This window comes from Lampris incognitus, chromosome 3 (genome assembly GCF_029633865.1).
Source record: "Lampris incognitus isolate fLamInc1 chromosome 3, fLamInc1.hap2, whole genome shotgun sequence".
Classification (NCBI taxonomy): Eukaryota; Metazoa; Chordata; class Actinopteri; order Lampriformes; family Lampridae; genus Lampris; species Lampris incognitus.
The window spans coordinates 78,732,248-78,753,662 of record NC_079213.1 but is presented as its reverse complement, the minus strand read 5'-3'; the positions used below and the strand labels follow the sequence as shown (position 1 = coordinate 78,753,662).

Genomic DNA, 21,415 nt, shown 5'->3' with positions numbered 1-21,415 from the left:
AAGATCTTAACACAACCCAGACTTGCTCATTTTCCTTTTGCTATTCATGCCTTTTGAAACCTGTTGCATCTTAACTTTTATCTTCAGTGTTACATATGCAACTTTTCTGAGGATGATGGATTCTGTTTTATGAATGTGACTGTTTGTGTTTTTACCACTGATCTATGTGCACTGTGAAATGTTCAGCATTAACAGCATTGCAGCGAGTGTATGGCATTACTTGATAATTGGCAGGTTTTTTCTGTTTCGTTTTTCCCCTATTTTACCATGTGTTATATATTATTTATTTCTGTGCAATGATTTTTTTTTTTAAATCAATGGAAGACAATGCAAGTAGATAAAGGGTAAAGGCAGTAAAGGGTAACCCGGTGTGCAGCTGTCATCTGTACTCTTGTTGGCAATGAATATGTAAGATGTACACGTATATATGTTCAAGTCCTGGCTCATCTGCATTATTAAAAACCTCCTTTGTGTCCTGTGATTCTGCACTGTCTTTTCAAAGCACTTAGACTATACTGCAGGGTGTGAAACTGCTGAAATAAAAGTTGGCTGAAGAAATGACCAATTGTGACTTATTTTTACATATTTTTACATATTTCCAAAAGGCATCGTTTATTTTGTAACCCAAGATTTTTAACGAGAAATAAAACAGCATCGTGACACAGCAGTACTGAGAAGTTATAGGCTCTTCTAATAGGATAGTCTGTTACACAACTTATTTTTTTCTTTGACATCGTACCACACAACCCATGAGTGTACTTATTTACACACACACAAACCTGAAATAGGACATCAGCAAAAGAAAATATTTGCATTTTAGATTGCACAAGTAACAGATAAAGGCTTAATCCAATGTTTTTATCATCTGGAATAGAAGAAAAAGGCAGTTTGTGAATATGGAAATCTTCACATATAGTATTGACATTTACATGTCAATAGAATAGGAAAAAATACAGATCATTACTTTGAACACTATTAGTTCAGTCAGTTAACTATGTTCACAAAATATGCAGTAGCTAAAATCCTTTGGTTCATGACATGTATATACAGTACATTACTCTGCAAAATTGAACAGTTATATCTGTATAAGTCTACAGATGTAAAAAAAAAGGTAAAAGATAGTAATTATCTTCCATTTCTAAAAGACAAGTTAGTTGGCTCAGTGTTAGGATAAATGACCTATAGTACACAAAATATTCCAGATAAGAACTGGAAGAGACAGTAACATCAGTTTAATACTGACATACTATTCCAAATGCAGCAAAAACCAGACTAGACACAGAACAAATTTGCTGGTGTTAAGGACGTAGTTGCACTGCTGCCAATGCATGAGACTGGTTATAGATGTGAAGACTTTGCCTAGAGTTGTACAACCAAATGAGTTTATTATTGTGATGCATTTTTCTGAAACAGAATGTGCCCTTTCATTGACAAAATACAGATTTGTGGCACAGGACACATGACAGTTTTCTGTTCCTTTTTGCTCCAAGTGTATTGAAGATTAACCTAGGATGTATCTTGGGGCAGGGAAACAACATAATTGAATGAAATTCAGCCACAATATTCTTTGACTCTTTTTGCCCTATGACAGTCCTGAAATCTCGGGCCAAAATTGGAATGCACCTCTATAGCAGGTGCATATAAACTGTTTTGAAGGGTTTTTTTTATTTTTCTATGTCAGTACAAAACATGTCTTTCAAGACGTCTTGATGCATGCTCAATAATCCAGTTAAGCTAATCAAAGAAGGTTCAATCAGTTCATCTGGATACAACATTTATTGAGAGATAATGATGAAACGTATCTACCAATAAACGTATCCAGATGAACTGATCCAACCTTCTTTGATGTCCTTCAAGAGTTAAGGCTGAAGGGGTTTGTCTTGCAGCGGGGATCTAGCTGTCCTCCAGTAGCAATTCTTCAATCTCTTTGTCCAAGTTTTCATCACGGTTCTCACTGTCAGCCACAACCTCATACTCCTGAAGCTCTTGCTGCAACTCCCTCTCCCAGTCTGGAATCTCCTCTGGAGAAAAACAGTCAGTCATTTACTCGGGTAATGTATTCTCTGATAGTGACTGACTTAAAACAAAAATGGTGGCATTTAGAACCTACCCTCCTCTGTATTAGCAATGCCCTGCGCTTCCAGCACCAGTTGCTCCATTTCCCTGCGTAGGTCCTCCTGGTTTATGTTGCATGAATCAAAGGCATCACTCACAAATTCAGTCACACCTGGACTGGTTGAGATCGCCTCTGTATCCTTTCATTGCAGAAAAATACAGAGTCAGATTGTTACTTGTATCTTTGTCTGTTTTCAAAGTGAGCAGAGTACTTCACCCTGAAATTACAGTGTCAGATTAGATTGGATCAAATATGGTATCGGGCAAAACAGGTATCTCACCTCACCAGGCTCAGCTTTGGCACCGATGATGATTGGTGGGATTTTCTGTCTTATTTCTGCAAAATGTAATACAGTAGTATCTTTTCAATATTGCACAATTGAAATGTAATTCAGATTTTCACAGTGGCATTGTGAGTGTACATTTCATCCATAAAATGCTTTACAACAGATATTAAGAAAACAATATTTACCATCTCGGGACTAATGAAACAAGAAGTCTTATACAGTCCAAACAAAAAAAGGCTATGAAGCAGATTTTGTCACAAACAACTTGCACATGGATGTATCATACCTGTTTGCTGATCATCATCAAGACTGGAAGTATTTTTCTCTCTCACACTTTTCTCAGCAGCCTGTTGTTGTGCTGCAAGAACAGTGAGCTGAGCTGATTGTTTTATCAGGGACACACGGTAGAAATAATTTTTCCAAAAGGTTTCTTCTTTTACCCTAAAATGAACACAACATATAGTGTCTTTGATGGTGGAATGATTTGCGAGTGGAATAGATAATCCCTTCTTTTTCTAATATATAAAATCAAGTGACTATTTTTTGTTTTTTTTGTTTTAAAGAATTTTACTATTGCACATGATGCAAAAAAAAGTGCTTTTTGACTTGAAATTCTCACTGTTTGGGAACTAAATGGAAGCGCATCCTGCTGAGGAGCTCATCTTCCTCCAACATTACCAGGGCCACTGGGTACATTTGCTCAAAGTCAAAGTGGAACTGCACACCGGCAGGCGGGTCTCGCAAAAAATTTCTTTTGTCCTGTTAACGATCACAAGGAAAGAGCTAAACTTTTAATTGAGAACGGAAGATCCTGATATATTAAGAAGAAGTGAACAAAGACTCGTTTGTCTTTACTGAAGACAGTTATTTGGTGTAAAATATTTTTGTCCAACACTCACAGCTGATAGAGCTAAAATCTGTTGCTGTATGGTCTCTTCTTCGTTATGGCCAACCCATGGTGGCACAGCAGCATCTAGAAATAATCAGAATTGAAATGTACCCATACACAATTTTCTAGATGACTTTGTATACTTACCGTCGAGTGAGGAACCATTGAAGGCTGAATGACTTCAATGTTTATTCTAGAGACATCCAACCTGAAACACCCAGCATCTCCATAACGCCCGTAGGTCTACATACAACTTTGGACACAAAAATAAAGCAGCTACTCACCAATTCGTTTTGCATTTTTCTCTTGAACAAACTTCTCCTGCTCTTTCTGGAAATCCCCCAAAATGGTCTGAGGGAGGAAATCGTTTTATTCTAATCTTTTCGAATAATAAAAAAAAGGTAAAGTTGGAAAAAAAATAACATCATAGCAACCTTCTTACCTTATCAAGGAGTCCATCAATCTTCCCTTCCTCCACGCTTTTCTTAAAGGTTTGAGCAGTCTCAGCGACGGATGCGGATATTTTCTTTGACGCACTAGCTGCAAAATTATAAACATAACCTGTGGACAAGCGACGTCATTAACTAGCGTTAACTTGTCAATAGTAAGTAGGCAATAAGCAACACTGCCAAAGAGCCTCGCCCCCTGAAACATCCAGTTATTTATCACCCTTAACAAATGAAATCAAGGTTGGTTTCTTCAATACAAGGCCTAGAAAAGTTACTTGCTCACCACTGAAACCTTTGGCTGTTTGCAGAACCCGAGGTTGTGGAGCACTTTGTTCGCCAACACTTCCAGCGGCAACCTGTTTGTTTATGTCACAAGTTTTGTCCTCTGTGGCGTTAGTCGCGGAATTTATTTCCCGTGTAATCGGACCGTTTTCGTTCTCTAAACCAAGCCACGTCCCCCAGCTCTGCAACATTTTAAAGGTAAATGTCGACAGTATTCAAACGACTTCCGCGAATCGGTAAATACTGGCCCTTCTATCGACCCGTAAATTATCCCGCTGCCATGGAAACGCGGGGCTCGACTTGAAACGTTCGCGATGTAACTAGTGTTTTCTTTTTTCTCCAAAAACTTTTATTTACAACAAAGAGGTATACAATTGTCATACAGAAAAAAAACAACTTTGTACAGACCAAGGGGGTTCAAAGTCCATCCGATTTAAGTCCTTTCAGGGTGCAAATAAAATGTACTAAAGTCTTTATAGCTTTTTTATTTTTCACATTTTCAATTAAGGTGGCATACTGCTTGAAACTACAGCGTACTCTACGACGCCAGCGTTACAAATTCTTCTTTCTTCGTCTTCTTCCTCTTCTTCTTCATCTTCTTATTCTTCTGCTCCTCCTCTTGCTCCTCCTTATTTTTTAAAATGTTTTCATTTTTATTATTTTTCATTTATTTGTTTATTTTTCTTATTTTTACCTCCTACTCTCATCCTCCTCCCTTTTCGCCTTCTTTTTCTTTTCTTTTGATTGTTATTGGATGTTGGCAAACAGCTTTCCGGCGCATTACCGTCACCCACTGATCTGGAGTGTGAACTAAAGCTCTACCCCCTAATACTTTTATCAAGCAAAGATATACAATCAAAACAATAAACACAATTGACATTATCAAATAAATAAGATTAACAAAATTAACATAAATAGATAAATAAATAAATAAATAAATAAACAGACGATAGATAGATAGATAGATAGATAGATAGATAGATAGATAGATAGATAGATAGATAGATAGATAGATAGATAGATAGATAGATAGATAGATAGATAGATATGTAGAGGAGCTCATAGATAGATAGATAGATAGATAGATAGATAGATAGATAGATAGATAGATAGATAGATAGATAGATAGATAGATAGATAGATAGATAGATAGATAGATAGATAGATAGATCGATCGATCGATCGATATATAGATAATGCTAATATTTCTCAAATTCTATTCATTATTCTTAATGAGCTTAAATATTCTAAGCGATTCCAACACTTGTCGCCGGAAGGTTTTTTTTAGAATATTATACTGATATATGGCTCTCCAATCTCTTAGTGCATTCCTTAAAACCGTTCTCTCTGAGTCATATTTCTGGCAATAAAATAATATATGATTCACTGTTTCTTTCTCTCCACAATATTCACATTTTCCGTTATTATACTTTCCAATCACAAAGAGGGAACTTTTTAGACCAGTATGACCATCTTATAACCCTCTTCTCTATCGTATTTCGTCTTCCAGACCCTACACTCCCAACTAACTTTTTTTTTAATCTTCCTTTACTTTCTTTGTCCCATTTGTTCTGCAACAACTTGTTGACGTGTCCCTTAATCACCACTTTAGCTTCTGACTTAGTAATATGTACTTCAATGTGATTTCTCCGACTCTTCAAAGCCCTTTTTGCTGTTTTATCCGCCTTCAGATCCCCATCAATTCCGGCATGGGCAGGGACCCACACAAAACAGACAAACGCATTTGGTGAATTCTGAATAGTGATTGTTATATTTCGAACAACAAATCATCTTTACTCCTGGAGTTGCCTGGCTTCCTCTACTCTTTGCAAAGCATTCATTTAGCCATTTAGTCGGGGTGGTAACTTTTAGTTGGACAATATTGTCCTACTAGTGTGCTGCTGTAAAGCCCCTTGAGGCAAATTTGTTAAATTGGGCTACACAAATAAAATGAACTTGACAATATTCTCGGGGGGGTTAGCAAGTTTGCTAACAGCAGATGGTAGTGTCCTACCCTCGGTTATCCTCTGGAGCGCTGCTAGCGTAGCAAATGTAAACGCTGTCGTGTGTGTGTGTGTGTGTGTGTGTGTGTGTGTGTGTGTGTGTGTGTGTGTGTGTGTGTGTGTGTGGTTTTGTTGTCACAGCCCTGTCTGAAGTCGGTGTGCTCTCCCCAAAGACTTCTTCACTTGTTGCTGGGGGTTGTGTTCGCGGTGCAAGGGACTCGTTTTGGGAAAAGTGACACCGGGGATGGAAAAAACCGATCGGATGAAGAATGCGTAAACTGAACCCGGGGGTGAAGCGTATGCTATCGCGACGAGACGAGCTTGTTCACCGGTTAGTCAAGAAGTTGAAACGTCCAGGTAAGGCTAGCTAAGTCGCGATTCCTTCTGCTGTTAATTGGGTGTAGGTTTGCTAGCTGAGCTACCTTCGTCGAACCAAATAGTTATTTTGGACTATAATTGTTGTTATTTTTTAGACCGCGCGCGTTTCTTACTAAGACTTGTCTGTTGGCTGTCAGTGTCTCCGTAGTTTATGCTTGCTCGACGTCGGTAAAAGCCAGGGAAGATCCCATTGTGTTTGCCCGACTTCATGTGTTTCCATTCTTACGCATAAGAGCATTAACTAATGCTACGTTTGCCGGGGTGGAGTGGGACAACAGGTGTTTACGGAGCGGTGGGGATGTCCCGATAGATGTATAGGTTAGATGTATGGGGGTTGAAGCACTTTGGGTATCAGTGTTAGCTCAAGTCTTGAGGGGTATTGCCCATGGTCAATTTGTGGTTTTAAGAGGGATGTGGGGACCACCGTCGTCGTGTTGAGCGCTAAAAAAAAATCACCTTTTGAACTGCAGTCATAGGCCTACGTATGTCTCAATCGTGAACGATTTTCCTCACATTAAGTTTATTTAAAAGCTATTTGAGGGCTCGGGGGGGGGGGCGGGGGGGACGTGTCCCAGGTCTTATGACGGTTGCATGTTGTGTGATTAGACTCCCTCTTTGTTTAGATCATAACACGGCATATTTGTTTCACTATATCTATAATTATTATACTTTTGCAGTTAGAATTTTATTATTTCACTAGTATCCACAGAATATTATGTACCATACACTTTATGCACTTCAAACCCCCCCCAAAAAGCACATGCTGTATGTTAAATTTGAGTAATTTAGTTAGGTGTTGGGGAGGCAAGGGGGCAATTGATACTCTGATCTATCACAATGATAGATCGTTGTCCATGTTGTCTGCACGATCACACTTGTGTAATTTTATCATCAAGATTGAAAGTTTCACATATACCAGCTCAGGCAGCAATTATCTACCCAAACAAGACATCTCTCTTCACTCTTGATTTGGCTGTAGGGGGAAGTCCTGATGCTGCCAAGGGGGTGTGCAAATCTCTAAAATGGATGTAATTTAAATATGGATAATAGGTACTCATGTTCGTTGATAAGGATCTGTCCCATTACACCGTTAACCCAAAGGGGATGGAAAGATGCATGGCGGTTTTACATGGGGTTTGTTTTTGTCAATTTATTTAACAGGAGGGATGGCATCCCTTCGCATCCCCCCTCAAATCGACCCCTCGGTATTTTACCCCCCAGGAGTTCGTGTTGTTCCGGGGCTGTGCTACAGTCCAGGGAATATTTTGTCCATGCAGTTTTTTCTTCAGTTTGATCAGTTTTCTTCCAAAGCCACAAACCTCTATCAAGTGTATCTCCAGCTTGTACATCTTGACGACATCACACTTTTAGTTGATGAATAATTCTGCTCTCTGGTTTTGAAATAATGTTTTATTGTTTAGGCGTTAATAGGTATAACACAGAGTGGTTATGCTGAATATCATCCTTGTGATAAAAAAGCATTTAATGTTTACATTAGGGAAATGTAAAAAGTATTTAGACTGCAGTGAGTACAGAATGAAGGACAGCCTATTGCTTTGTCTTGAGGGGAAAATGTACTTTTTTGTATGTTATGATAAGATGATTTTTCCTAAATTTACCCAAATCTCAAGTTTATCCAATGTGAGCAATTAAAACAACAATCCGGTATTTATTTGGTATCATCATGATACTGCCATAATATTACCCGGGGTTATCAGAATTGTCTCGGAATTAGTAAAGTTGTCTGCAAACCCGGTGGCTCAGCATCAATCCAATGCTATCAGGCCTGTTTCAGTAAAGTAAATCAAGTCAAATCCAACAAATTTAAGTTCAGGGGAAGAAAAGGCAATGTTACTCAATGAAGACAAACTGTGGAGGCATGATCCTGGCCACACCTACCATTATGGAAACAATATATTTATATTCATCACTTTTCTTTAGTTTTGCTGTTCAACGTTTAACTGATATAACCACACTATTCTAAAGTTTTCATAATAAGCCACCAATATTGTATAGCCCATCCATATTAAGGTATTCATTACATAGCTGGCAAACAAAATGTTCCTATCATTCATGCACGTGCACATGGTAGAGCTGGCTGACCTTATTTAACTAGTGATTTATCCAACACCAGAATTAGGGTAAAATTTCAATGAAAATGAAAGTGGTATTAGCGTAGGGTTTATCCTGGCACACTGCACATGACTTGTTTAAAACTGGAAAAAAAAATCTGCATAAAAATACACAACATTCAAAATGCATACTAATAATTTTTCTCCAAAGAGATGTAATCCAGCAATTTTGCTACACTGTCTTTAAGTTGTGTATATTGTCACAGTACACTTTTTGTGTTACGGTTAAATGATACTTAATAATGGTGTGTATGCATAGCATAAGAAAAACAGAAAGGCATATTGCATTCTCTTTGATTCTTCCAAGACTAGTCTACTGTTTCAAGGGTGAATTTCATTCTAGTGTGTCCAGTTTACATTATTCATATTAATGTTTGTTTTGCCCCTTCACAACAGTACCATGGATACCGGGGGTTGTAAAAGTGACCGACAATGTAGAGAAAGAGATGGCTTTGGGCATGTAATGGAAGGACCAGAAGGCCTGGATCAGAAAGCGAGAGATGATGATGGCTGGAAGCTGGTGGATGTGCTTCTCTCTGGAGGTGCACCATGGGGGTTCACACTCAGAGGGGGTCGGGAGCATCGAGAACCTCTGCTTATAACCAAGGTAAAGTGTGTTTTATCTTAAAGACCCAATCTAGGTTTGATACCAGACTATTTGTTGTGGCATTTTTGCTGCTTGGCAAAAACGACTCTAAGATAGTTAGTGGTGTTATGATGCAAGACCGAGCTGATGACCATAAGCAAAGCTGGCCAGTTAACAAAGTTGGTTAATGGATGTGTAGTAACTAGCACAGCTAACTCACTATCTTGACAATTCTCAGCATAGTTTCTTTGTATGAATGTCAATATCCACACTATTGATCTACTCCAGGTAGGCTGTTAGTTTCATTAGCTGCTACAGTCCATTTAAATCATTAGCTAAGCAAGCTATTCTAACTAAATCCTTTTCTCGTAAAGCCTTCCTTCTAAGCTCAATGTGATCCCTCACTTGATTTTTTTTTTAAGAAGCCATGAACTTACCTCTAAAAACACAACAACTCCTTGTCAGTCAAAATCTTGTAAGCACAAAACACTGACACGTCACAACACCAGCCCCACTTGCCAACACCACAACTGCCTCCTGATGATTTTTTTTTTTTTTTTTTACATATTTTCATAGCACTTTTGATAGGGGAAAGTACCTTGAAAGATGGGATAGGGAATATTGTGCATCAAATATAATGGGTTAGATCCTTTATGTTACAAGTTTATAATATGTAGTGGAGGACACTTAGCCACAAGGACATAACCTCAGCATGTTATCCAGTTAGCCATGCTGAAGATTCATACATGCTTTTGACATGCAGCTATTAAATGAAGTGTGCCAGTGTACACTGTTCCTCTCTAAACATAGATTAAACTTGATCTGTCATCACAATACACATTTCACCGTAGTATAATTTGATATAAAATGGCTGTAATTGGCACAATAAATATACTAGAAGGTCTCACCTCAGCCTCTAATATCATTACATTGTTATGGCTCATTGTGTTACCATTCATATTGGCACACATTCGAAAGGGTGCATGATATTATTTGCCACCATGTATATGAAATGGTCATAGCCATAGACAGAGGACCAATATTAATACAGCCAAATTAGGCTGATGTTTCCAAAATCACACTATAACCTCACTTCTCTGAGTGTTTAATAATTCACTTCAGAAGACCTTGCTAGTTAATTTTACAAGGTACAGTCCTAGCACCTGTTTGTCTGACATTGTGTGTGTGTGTGCGTGTGTACATGTGTGTGTGTGTGTTAGAGGGATTTCTGTGTTGACCTAAACGGGTCCAAAGTCTAACTCTCAAATTGGCAGAACTCAGGCACCAAAAGGGCTCAGAGCAGCAGAGTTAAACCCTTTGCTATAGGTTTTACAAACATGTGATCCAAATGAGTAAAATTCCTGCCATTTTAAGTCTTTAAACAGGGAGATTAAATAGCCTGACCACACTGCTGAATTTTATAGTGTAAGCCAGGACCCTTCTGGACTGCAGTCTTAGGCTTAACGTTCGCAATATTTCATTGTCATTTGTCACTTAATGCCAGAACCTTGCTTAAGGGACGAACAAAATCTCAAGTGGACACCTTTGCATCTATTGGTGAGATGTTAATTTTTGACTGTTAACCCCTGTACTTGGTTGAACCAACGCTTTTTAACGCATGCCTATCATGGATTTAATCAAAATATTTAATCCACCTGTTTCATATTATTCCAAAGACTGGCTGGCTAGCATAGAGATGATCTTTAAGTAATCTCAAATCAGAAAATTAGCAAAACTGTAAGCATAATACATGGTTGTCAAAGAACTGTAAATGTGTGACTGTTTGACTGGATTGTTATTTAGGCTGCTTTTACCTCCTAAACATTTTAGAAGGACGTTTTTAGAAGGGCATTTGCTTCTGACATCTTTTTATGTATTGGGTTAAATTTGAGTTTGAAGAGTAACTTGCAGTACCAGGAACATGGTAGGAATGTTGGAGCTTTGCTCGATACTACAGAAGTACTGAATTATCCTTGACAGCCTGAAGCCTGTTGGAATGGCATGATGGGATAAATTTAGCCAGGATTAGTGATTAGTGCTTCTTTTGGAGCATTCCGATGCTTGCAGACTTTGATATCTTAAGTTATTTTGTTAAATGATATGTATGAACTAGATAAAGATTTAAATGGACCGGTTTCCCGAAAGTATTAGATAACCTCATAACCCACCAAATTCACCTTCTGACTGGTGTCTTTGCTGCATACATTTTAAGAGAATATCCCTAAATCTTTTAATTCCTAACATTTATTTTCTGTCTGACTAAAATTACAAATTTATAGGCACGTTTTCCAGATAATGCAATCGTAGACACAATGCCCTATTTTCTTTTGGAGCTCAACTTCATAAAAATGCACCATATCATAGGCAGCTCTGGTAACCTGCATCCACTCTGCAGCTAATGCACTTTTAAAAGGTGCTTTCTTTCCTGTCTATGTAAATTACATCCAGTTACTTTCATTGAAATACAAATCAAGAAATTAGAAACGATCTTTTTATTTAAAGGTTTTTCCAAATGTACACTGATTGCTATCTCACATGTTCATGTATAGCCAGCCTTTATATATTTCACTTTTCATTAAAAATCAAACAAGTAATTGTGCCCTTTATAAAGATCTAAGAAAACTTTCAATCTCAACCAAAGTATTCTATATCTGATAATATATGATGTGATATTGTATTTATTGATTTAGAATTGGCAAAATCAGTTCCCTGTATGGCTGCTCGGTGCAAGAGGCAAGAACCATATATCACAGCAGAACATGTTTGGACTGTGGCATACGATTCATGCAGGAATCTTTTTTTTTTTAACGCACATCCCCTCAAATTTCAGCTTACCCTCTTTTTTTTAAAATCCTCCTCTTTTACACTAAATGCACTTTTCAATCAGTGTGCAGCCTGATGTCTGAACTTGATGCACACATTTTTTGAGATTTTTAATTTTCCAACTATTAGAGTAGAAACATCATGAATTAGAAGTTAATTATAATAAACTTAAGATAGATTTGAAAGTTCCCTTTTGTAACTTTTTTTGTTCTTTGTTCTCTCCCTCTGCATCTGAGTTTCACTGTTAGTCGCGAGCACTAAACACTGTACGTCATCTGGAGAGCAATGTTTACATTTTCCATAGTGGGCTGAGGAACGGACCATTTTCAAGGGGGCCTAAACTCAAGTTAGTTAATATATCTTTTTATGGGTCTTCTCCAATCAGTAAATTAAAGATAATATAAAAGAGCCTACAGGTTGCAGACCATCAGGGTATTGTTTAGGAAAAATAATCTGGATCTAATTAAAATTCTCAACATTCCACTCATAGCTTATGTTTTGGCAAAGGTCTTCATGGATTTAAAGTTCTCTGTCTCAGTAAACTTAAATAATCCTGTTTTACACAAGCCAGCTGGGCCTGCACCTTATACGTATGCGCTCTTAGTCAAGATCTTGTGTTTGTGATACAAAAAAAAAAGTGTTAACCTCTCAAAAAGGCCGGGGGAATTATTTAGAGAAATACTTTAAATCGCTGTGCTCTTACACACTCAACAATCATTCACAGGGAAACAGGTCTTGCCGATTGATGAATCGGCATGTTTGTGAGTTGGATTGAGCTAAATGTCAAAGAATTGCACAACCTCTGGAACGAAAATCATGCCCAAGGAACACGCAATTGGTCTGTTGATTTGTTTACAAAAAAAAAAACACACAACTTCTGTATTCAGCTTGTTTCTAGTTGTAATGCACATGGAAGTCATTACATTGAAATTAGGTAATTCATGAGAGGAAGCCCTCAAAAATATTTGGACTGTTTCAGATGAGAAGAGTTGACTGTCAGGAGGATAACATGAGAGAAAATTGTTTCTACGTTGAAATGGGAACAAGATAGAGGAGTAGCTCAGTGTCATGAATCATATTTGATGGGTTGGTTTGTTGCTAGACTGGAACATTGTTGACCTAAAACTGAAAAAATATGCGTTTTCATAGATGTATCTTAACAATATGGCTACTCTGTCATTCAATGGGACGTAAGACCATAGCTCATCAGGTTTGGAGTTGTACTTTTGGCTTGTATTGTACAGACAGTGCTGTTTGTAACATTTAAAGATGTGTTGGAAGGGCGTCCAGGTAGCATAGCGGGCTATTCCGTTGCCTACCAACACGGGGATCGGCGGTTTGAATCCCTGTGTTACCTCCAGCTTGGTCAGGCGTCCCTACAGACACAATTGGCCGCGTCTTTGGGTGGGAAGCCGGATGTGGGTATGTGTCCTGGTCGCTGCACTAGCGCCTCCTCTGGTCGGTTGGGGCACCTGTTCAAGGGAGAGGGGGAACTGGGGAGAATAGCGTGATCCTCCCATGTGCTATATCCCCCCCTGGTGAAACTCCTTACTGTCAGGTGAAAAGAAGCGGCTGGTGACTCCACATGTAGCGGATGAGACGTGGTAGTCTGCAGCCCTCCCCGGTTCGCAGAAGGGGTGGAGCAATTGGCTAAGTTCAATTGGGGTGGGAAAAAAAAGATGTGAAGATGTGTTGGAAATTAAGTTCACATTCATGCTAAACTTAATTGGCTTGGTGCTGAATCCTCCCCCTCAGGAGAATTTTTTGAATAGGAATCTAAAGACAGAAACCCATGTGTCATAATATATCCCTGAGCTGTCTGCTGGGATGGATCATACGTGGAGCACCAGCCAGACAGCCACTGTGGTTTATGAGCAAAATTCACAGGCCTCAGTAGTTTAGCCAGCGGCCAAAGAAAACCTAGCTAAGTTGGTGAGTAAATTGCCAAAGTAACTGGTAGGGTAGGCTAATTTAACTCAAGAGTTCCTAAGTTGTTAGGGTCATACTTGGATGAATTTGAAAGCTTTGTTTGCATTAATGTCGTTGCACCATCGAACTGCAAAGAAGATTTGATATGGGAGTAGCAGGAGACTCGGTATAGGTTCCTAAGTACCGAGCCAATCGACGTAATTGGTACCTCACCCAGTCAGGCTTTATACATAAAAACACATCCTTTGTTCAGAAAATAGCAATCCTTTAGGCTGTGTGCAGTCCAAGCCCAAGTTAGATACAGGGTCTGAGATCGCTGCCCTGTCAGCACAGCACACAGGACAGCTGTCAGCAGAAAAGACACATTCCTTACCCACATCGACACAACATCCTTCCCTTTGTGCTCAGCAGAGAGTTGTGAAGCTGTTTTTGAGGATACTGAGGAGTGCAGGATGGTTTGGGTTGGAGTGATATACTCAGGAGGAAGGTCATGGAGAAAGGCCAGACTATGGCTCATGTTCATGGGGTTAAATGGTTGAAGAAGATTGTGTTTATATATATATATATATATACTATATGCTTATATATATATATATATATATATATATATATATATATATATATATATAAGACCCAGTGAGTCAAGTAAATTCTTTATGAGACAAACAGTACAAGCCTGATTCATGCCATAAGCAATCATGATTGCTTAAGGCATGAAACAGCCTTGTACTGTCTCATGACTCACTGGATTATTTTTCTCCTTATTTGTTGAGCACTTTCCCTACTGTTGAGTGTTTCTTTTAACAAAGTTATATAACAGATGCAGGAATAAAGTTTTAATACATAGCAATACCAGCCTGTTTCGTGCGTCGCGCACTCATCAGCTGCTAATGTGATTCCCAACTTTTTTTCCTGTGTCTGTATTGATATTCCGCTCCTCATTAGTTGAGCACTTCTATCAACACCATTGACGGTTTCGGGGGGGAGAACCCCTATATATATATGTGTGTGTGTGTGTGTGTGTGTCTGTGTCTGTGTGTCTGTGTCTGTGTCTGTGTGTGTGTGTGTAATATAGATGATAGATGGAGGGAAAAAAACTTAATACATGGCAGTACAATCTTGTTTCGTGTGTCGCACACTCATCAGCTGCACGACACATGAAACAAGCTTGTACTGCTATGTATTATTGTTCCTACATCTGTATTGATATTCCACTCATTTGTTGAGCACTTTTATCAACACCATTGACGGTTTCCGGGGGGGAAAAACCGCTATATATATATATATATACACACACACACACACACATATATATACACACACACACATATACACACACACATATATGTATGTATGTATGTGTGTGTGTGTGTGTGTATGTATGTATATGTATATATATGTGTGTGTGTGTATATATATATATATATATATATATAGGGGGGGGTTTTGGGGGGGGGTTGCATTTTGGATCAGTATTCCTACAAGCTTGTCTTGAAATAAAGTGTATTTACCTCATAGCGCAAGGCTCTAGCCGTCATGTCATGCAAAGTTGCTGATTTTGAAGTAATAAAGATTGTTTATACTATGCAGCAATTTATAGACTGGAGCGAGCACTATTATTACTCAAACACTGTTTTTAGACTGAATACTTCTGACCATCTAAGTCCTCGATAAGGTCCTTGAAAGCAAGCTTTATCTTCTCTGCCCTAGCCACAGTTCATATCACCTGTTCTGTCTGGAGCTGCTGTTGCTGTCTTCTGCACTGTCATTCTTTGAAGCCAGGTTGTTTGGTGTCATAGTTGGTTTTTTGTCTTCGGTACATCATAGTAACAAAGTCGAATTTCTTGATGCCCACATATTTTGCACAGCTCACCAACCTGCCCTTGACATCTAATTACAATTGTAAATGTAATCCTATAAGTACACCCCTGCTTAACCATGGCACAACCTGCCCCTAGCCAATACTTAGAACCAAATTATCACATGATGACAAAGTATTCTAATGGGAAAATCCTACTGAGCCTTGATTTAGTATTAATCTGGATGCAATTTCTTTACAACATTATCATAGTTTCATGTAATATTGTGCATTAATGGTGGTTGGGCAGTTGTGTTTACATTTTTGTACTTTGGCCAAATAGTGCTTTTCTTTGTCTTTTAACCTTAAACTAAAAACGTCAGTCTACCAATCAGCAATTAAATATTTTATTTTACAAAGCACGCTTTACCATATGAGGGAGAACTGTCTCAAGAATCTAGCCAGCCATCATAACAGTTTTCAGTACCCCCCTCCTCAACCCTACCTCTAAATCCTGTCTTTATTACAGAATAATGAAAAGGGGCTACGACTAGCACTATCTGGGCTCTGTTTTTTCTGTGTAAAGTCCATATAAGACCTAATGGGCTTTAAATGTACACATACCTCACTAGTTGAGTAATACAGTCCCTTCTCACAGGTTGGATCTGAGCGGAGAACTTATAATCAGCTGCAGAACTTGGACGTGTGTTTTAAAATGCCAGCCGTCCAGCAGCCTCATTGCTTTTCTTTTCCACTTTGAGCTGTGTCTCGTGCTCCACCCCATGTCTGGCATTCATTGGTGTTGATTTAGGAGCAACTGCCTCTCCGCCTTGACCTTAACCCGTGGCAGTTCTTACACTGAAGGGCCTTAATTTTTGGCCATTATTCTGTGTCCTTTAAGTAGCTTTAATGTAGTTTTCCTGTTTTTGGTTCTGTTTTGGTGGTAGCTCAACACTGTTACTGTCGCAGTTTCCAGTGCACTTGACCACCCTCTGAGACATGTGTTATTCCAGGTGTGTACTCTCAGATGGACAGGGCTATATTTTCTCTCTCCCATGATGCAAACACAATGTGGTTTGTTTTTGCACTGTGCCACTGGCCTTGACAAAAGCCCTTTGAAACATTTTTAGACCCTTTGAGCCTTCTCTTAAAGAGCTTGCCTACCTGCTGTTAAGATTACAGTTTGCTATCCTATAAAATCAGTTTGAATAAGAAAGGTGAGAAGCAACTGGCAATTCCTTGGATCCTCTGGCACAAATGCCTCAAATCTGATTTTCATTTTATTATCTTGATCAAAATTTCAGTGATATCAGAGCCTCAACTGTTCATGGTTATGCTTAGGGCACACATATGACCCTTAGTTATGTATTTATTTGTGATCTTTGTAATGATAAATGTCTTTGTTTTGTACTTTTTTCTTTCTTTTGAACTCGGTGGTCCCTGGAGTCCTTGGAAATTATTTTCCTCTTTTTGTCTGCGTATGGTGTGGTTTACATGCTACACATCTTTTCCGACATACGTGTCATGCATTCAAGCACATACCCTCATGCTCTTTTTTAATGTCTGCAGTTTTGGCCTTAATACTGTTAAATTCAGTGAACCTTGACTTAAATTGGTTATGACAGTTTCAACTTTAGAGTGCATTTTATGTTTTGCACTTTTGTGCCGTTACCGTTAAGTTTTTTTTTATGGGTGCTTCTAAATATCACAATAAAAGATTGATTGCTTTCTTTGTAAAATATTTTATTTCAGTCTCAATGTTCCACCTGTTGTTTTGTTTTTCAGGTGGAAGAGGGCAGCAAGGCAGCAGCTGTAAGTCTCCAGGTGGGAGACGAGCTTGTTAATATCAATGAGGTTCCCCTGAGTGGCTACAGACAGGAGGCTATCTGCTTAGTGAAAGGCTCCCATAAGACCCTCACTCTGGTGGTGAAAAGGTAGGTAACAAATCCCTGTACACTCCCCATGCACCCTACCCCATCTGCATCTTTAGCTGTCATGGATGCTCCATCGTGACCCCGACTCCCTCAATATAACGAGTCACCATGGTTTCATCTCAAACATACCATGGTTAAAAGGGAGGGGAGATGGAGAATCCTGGCCTGTGCAGCTGTTTTTCTTGATTTAAATGTCAGCAGACAAGCCTGTATTTTGTGGGATCTCTAGCTGTCTGTGCTGAGGGTTAGGTAGCCGGATGGTCCTGTTTTGTCAGGTTATGCAGGATTGCATTTGAGAAGATTTCATGGTTACTGACACAGTTCATAATTTCCCACAAATTGGAGCAAGTTGAAAACAGAAAGATTTCTGGGAATGAGATCATTCAGCCTATCAGACCCCACCCTTGCAGGTATGGAAGGATCAACAAAAGGAAATTAGTATGACTTGGCACTGATATATACTGATATACTTGTGATATAGCTGTGTATAAGCATATATGTACATAATCATGTACTGGTATATATCTTTGAAAATCTTGCTAACTCGAACCCCTGTAACACCTCTCAAGTTTGCCTTTATTAAAAACTAGCACTATGTTCAGTCTCAATTTCACCATTTATCTTACACACAAATGGCAGTCAAGAAGTTACAGACTCTTAATGAACAATAAACCCTCGTTAAATAATTGACTTGACTCGTGATAAAATGACTCATTCCTGTTGTTTTAGTACTGACAGCATTACAAACTGTTGAGTCATTTGTCAACTGAGTCCTGGAGGGCCACTTAAAAATAGTGTCATTGTGTGAAAAACATTGGTCAGATTGTCTCTTCTAGCTATCTGGATTTCTTGCTGTGTTGTGTCATTTCATAACGTAATCCCTAAACAAATACTCCCATACGAGGAAGTCCACTCACCATTTATCTCCTTACAAAGATGTGTCTGTGTGTTTCCCTCTTGCTAGTTTAACTACAATACTTCACTGTTGGCAGATCTGAAAACAGGCATACATGATTCTACTGATCCATCTCCATATACATTTAGCAATATCTGCCTTTAAGCAATAATGTTAGAATAGTCATGCTTAAAAACAATTTGGCAGACGTTTCTCGTGTATACTTTGTTGCACAATTGAGTCTTTGTAAAAAAAAAATACAAATATAAGAAGAAGAAAAATCTAGCCGTATAAAAAAAGAAATGGCTATGAATTTATCTGAAGGTATAAGCTAAAAGATTGGGCCAAAATACACATCTCTTTATTTGGTCCTCATTGCTTAATAGTTGTTGAACATTTAGTGTAACATTGCTCATAGATAATTAGTTTGTAAGTGTGAGTTTTAGACAAAAAAAAAATCATTCATATTTAATTTGTTTTCACTGTTGTTTCCTCTACTCTATTACTACTCTGATATCAAGCCCCCTCAATACATTTTGGTGGGATTTTTCAGGTGTACTGAAGGTTGGAAAAATTCTGAAATCTGCTAAAAGGAAGCATCGAGCTGTGATGCATAATGCCATTCCAGTGCAGTGTGTTTGCACTGGTAGCAATACTTCCTGTAATAAATTTCATTGTTAATATTTTCATTGAGTGGGCATTATGTCGGTCCTCTATGACTTGTTTCCTGCCTTAGGGCTGTGTTACAACTTTAGCCATGCCCTGTGACACCTCAAATAGCATCTCCAACCATTCATTTTCCTCATCCACAATAACAAGTCTGAATTAGAACACAGCATGGTGATACTGGGTCATTACAGAACCCCAAGCTGAACTGATGTTGTAGTTGAACTCAGAATCATTCACTTCTTTGTTCCATCCATGTGCCGTCCGCAGATCATTTCTAAAATATCAGATTGGACTTTGCAAACGTCTTGCAGCATAACATTCCACATTGAGTTCCTGTAGCCGTAAAGAGCCCTAGTGTTTATATAGCCTTACCCTGGGTCATGAATATAGGTGTTGGCCTTAAAATACAATTTTTTAGAGTGTGGCCGACTGTTACATGATATCAGGAAGCTGACAGAACCTACTCCTGTCTACAGGTGTGGTCTCCTCACAGACAGTGGATGGGGGGAGGAGTCTGGATTACCACCGTGTCATGTATTTTGCATGTGGTGACTAATGCGTAACCGTCAGCGTGAGGTCATTTGAGAGAGAGGATACAAGGCTCGTCACACTTTCCATAGAGAACAGATAGGCATGGTTATCTGTGGGAAAGTATCACAATTTTTTTATATAAACATTTTTCAAAGGATAGGATTGTATCCTAAGTAGGAGATCAATTTAACCAGTGTCTTGGCAGACCTTTACTGAGTACTAATGTCAGATAACACCATACTATACTGTTCCAACATATTTCCGGCTGAAGGGTTTGCTAAGGCGAGGAGATTGACGAGTTAATTGTTTGATATGAAGCCGTGATCTTTCTATCTCTTTCTCAGTCATGGGAAGTGGCACACTGAGCTCAAAACTTTAATACAGGATCTTATTTGTTTTTGCAATAAGACTCCTTGAATATAATTCACATTTACTCAAAGGATATTGTTTAAGCATCTTTAGTCATAAAAATTCATAGTTAAGCATCCACACATCAAGACCCAATCCAGGTGGGTCACCCTAACCGAGCACCAGTCAGATATTATTAATTGCAATACTATACTTCAGCACTGTTTTTGACTTTTGAAATGAGCTGTATTACAGCAGAAAGCATTTTATTATATAGGAGGCCTTAGACTGCATTTGACTGGATTGCCTTGCTTTTCTAATTTTTCACCTACCTTGAATCATTGTTACCACCACGTGCAGAATGTAATAAGTTAGCCTTAAACTAACAAGCCCTTGGGTGTTGCATTTTGTTTCCCCCTTCTGACATACTTACAGAAAAGTCACAGCCAGTGTTACGCTCCACTATTTTGCATTAAAAGAAGAAATGTTGTGTACTGCATTGAAGGACTATTGTCAATGTTTCTCTCTTTTGGCCAGGGTTCAAATGCTAATCAAACAACAGTCTCATACAAGTGTGGGCCTATTCTCAATGAGCTACTTTCGCACGGAGGTTTGCTCCACAATCCAATTATACCTGGAAAAACTTATTGGTATAACCCATGGTGCATGTGTTGCAAAGGCAAGGCGGTGGGTTAGCTGCATATAGTATATGCTGGTGTTTCTTTTTGGAAATATGCCAGAATTGTATGGTTGGGAATACTAAGCACTGAAGTCCTGCTATAAGTACTTTTCTTGAAATATCGCTGAGCTGTAGCTTAGAAAATATACATTGGAGATTTTAATGTAGGCTAGTCCTATTCACTACACCCCCTGTTCTCATTTTGGTTTGTTCCTCAACCAACGTGAGTTGACAGGAGAGACAGAAGTACATTTTATTGGTGTTGCAGGGAAAAGAGGTCTGAGCTTGATTTTTTTTCCCCCTTGAATATCCAGGAGAAACTGCCTGATCTAATAAAACAGCTTTGCTTTGTACCAAGATGAATGTTACACAATGTGACATGAAGAAATGTTTATTCTTGTTGAACAGGTATTACTAGTATTTACCTGCTGACGAAACTGTTCTTATGAAAATTTGGTTCTTGCATTTCTTACAATAAGCAACAATTATTCAACTACTTTATTAAATACTGCCTTGACTACTGAGTAATACAGTGTTGGGGTTTTCGTAAGGCTTTACGGAAAAATTACAGGATGAAGTTTTTTTTTTTTTTTTTTTACTGACAACTTGACAACTTTAGTAACACTGGTTAATTGCGTTGGTGTTTGAGCAATCGAATCCCAGAGATCCATTCAAAATGAAAGAGTCA

General features: G+C 38.6%; 2 protein-coding genes across 3 annotated transcripts in view; one reads left to right on the top strand and one right to left on the bottom strand.

Moving 5' to 3' along the window:
• Positions 1–590: 590 nt before the first annotated feature.
• On the bottom strand, positions 591–4,229 carry LOC130110122 (synapse-associated protein 1-like). 2 transcript variants are annotated; one of them, XM_056277106.1, is made up of 9 exons: positions 4,024–4,229; positions 3,734–3,852; positions 3,576–3,642; positions 3,302–3,375; positions 3,022–3,161; positions 2,689–2,843; positions 2,397–2,452; positions 2,111–2,255; positions 591–2,021 (listed from the first exon to the last, which is right to left on the bottom strand). In XM_056277106.1, exons 1-9 carry the CDS (start codon positions 4,211–4,213, stop codon positions 1,894–1,896), a joined length of 1,074 nt encoding a protein of 357 aa, XP_056133081.1. In that variant the 5' UTR covers positions 4,214–4,229; the 3' UTR covers positions 591–1,893. The 2 variants fall into 2 exon arrangements, with proteins under 2 accessions (XP_056133081.1, XP_056133082.1); XM_056277107.1 differs by having other exon boundaries at positions 3,734–3,831.
• Positions 4,230–10,567: 6,338 nt separating this feature from the next.
• The window catches only part of shroom2a (shroom family member 2a), a 33,037-nt gene continuing 22,189 nt past the window's right edge, over positions 10,568–21,415 (top strand). Inside the window, exons 1-2 of the mRNA XM_056276451.1 lie at positions 10,568–10,678; positions 17,457–17,605. Of these exons, the coding sequence (XP_056132426.1) occupies positions 10,619–10,678; positions 17,457–17,605 (209 nt within the window). The 5' untranslated portion in view covers positions 10,568–10,618. The remainder of the gene's footprint in view (positions 10,679–17,456; positions 17,606–21,415) is intronic.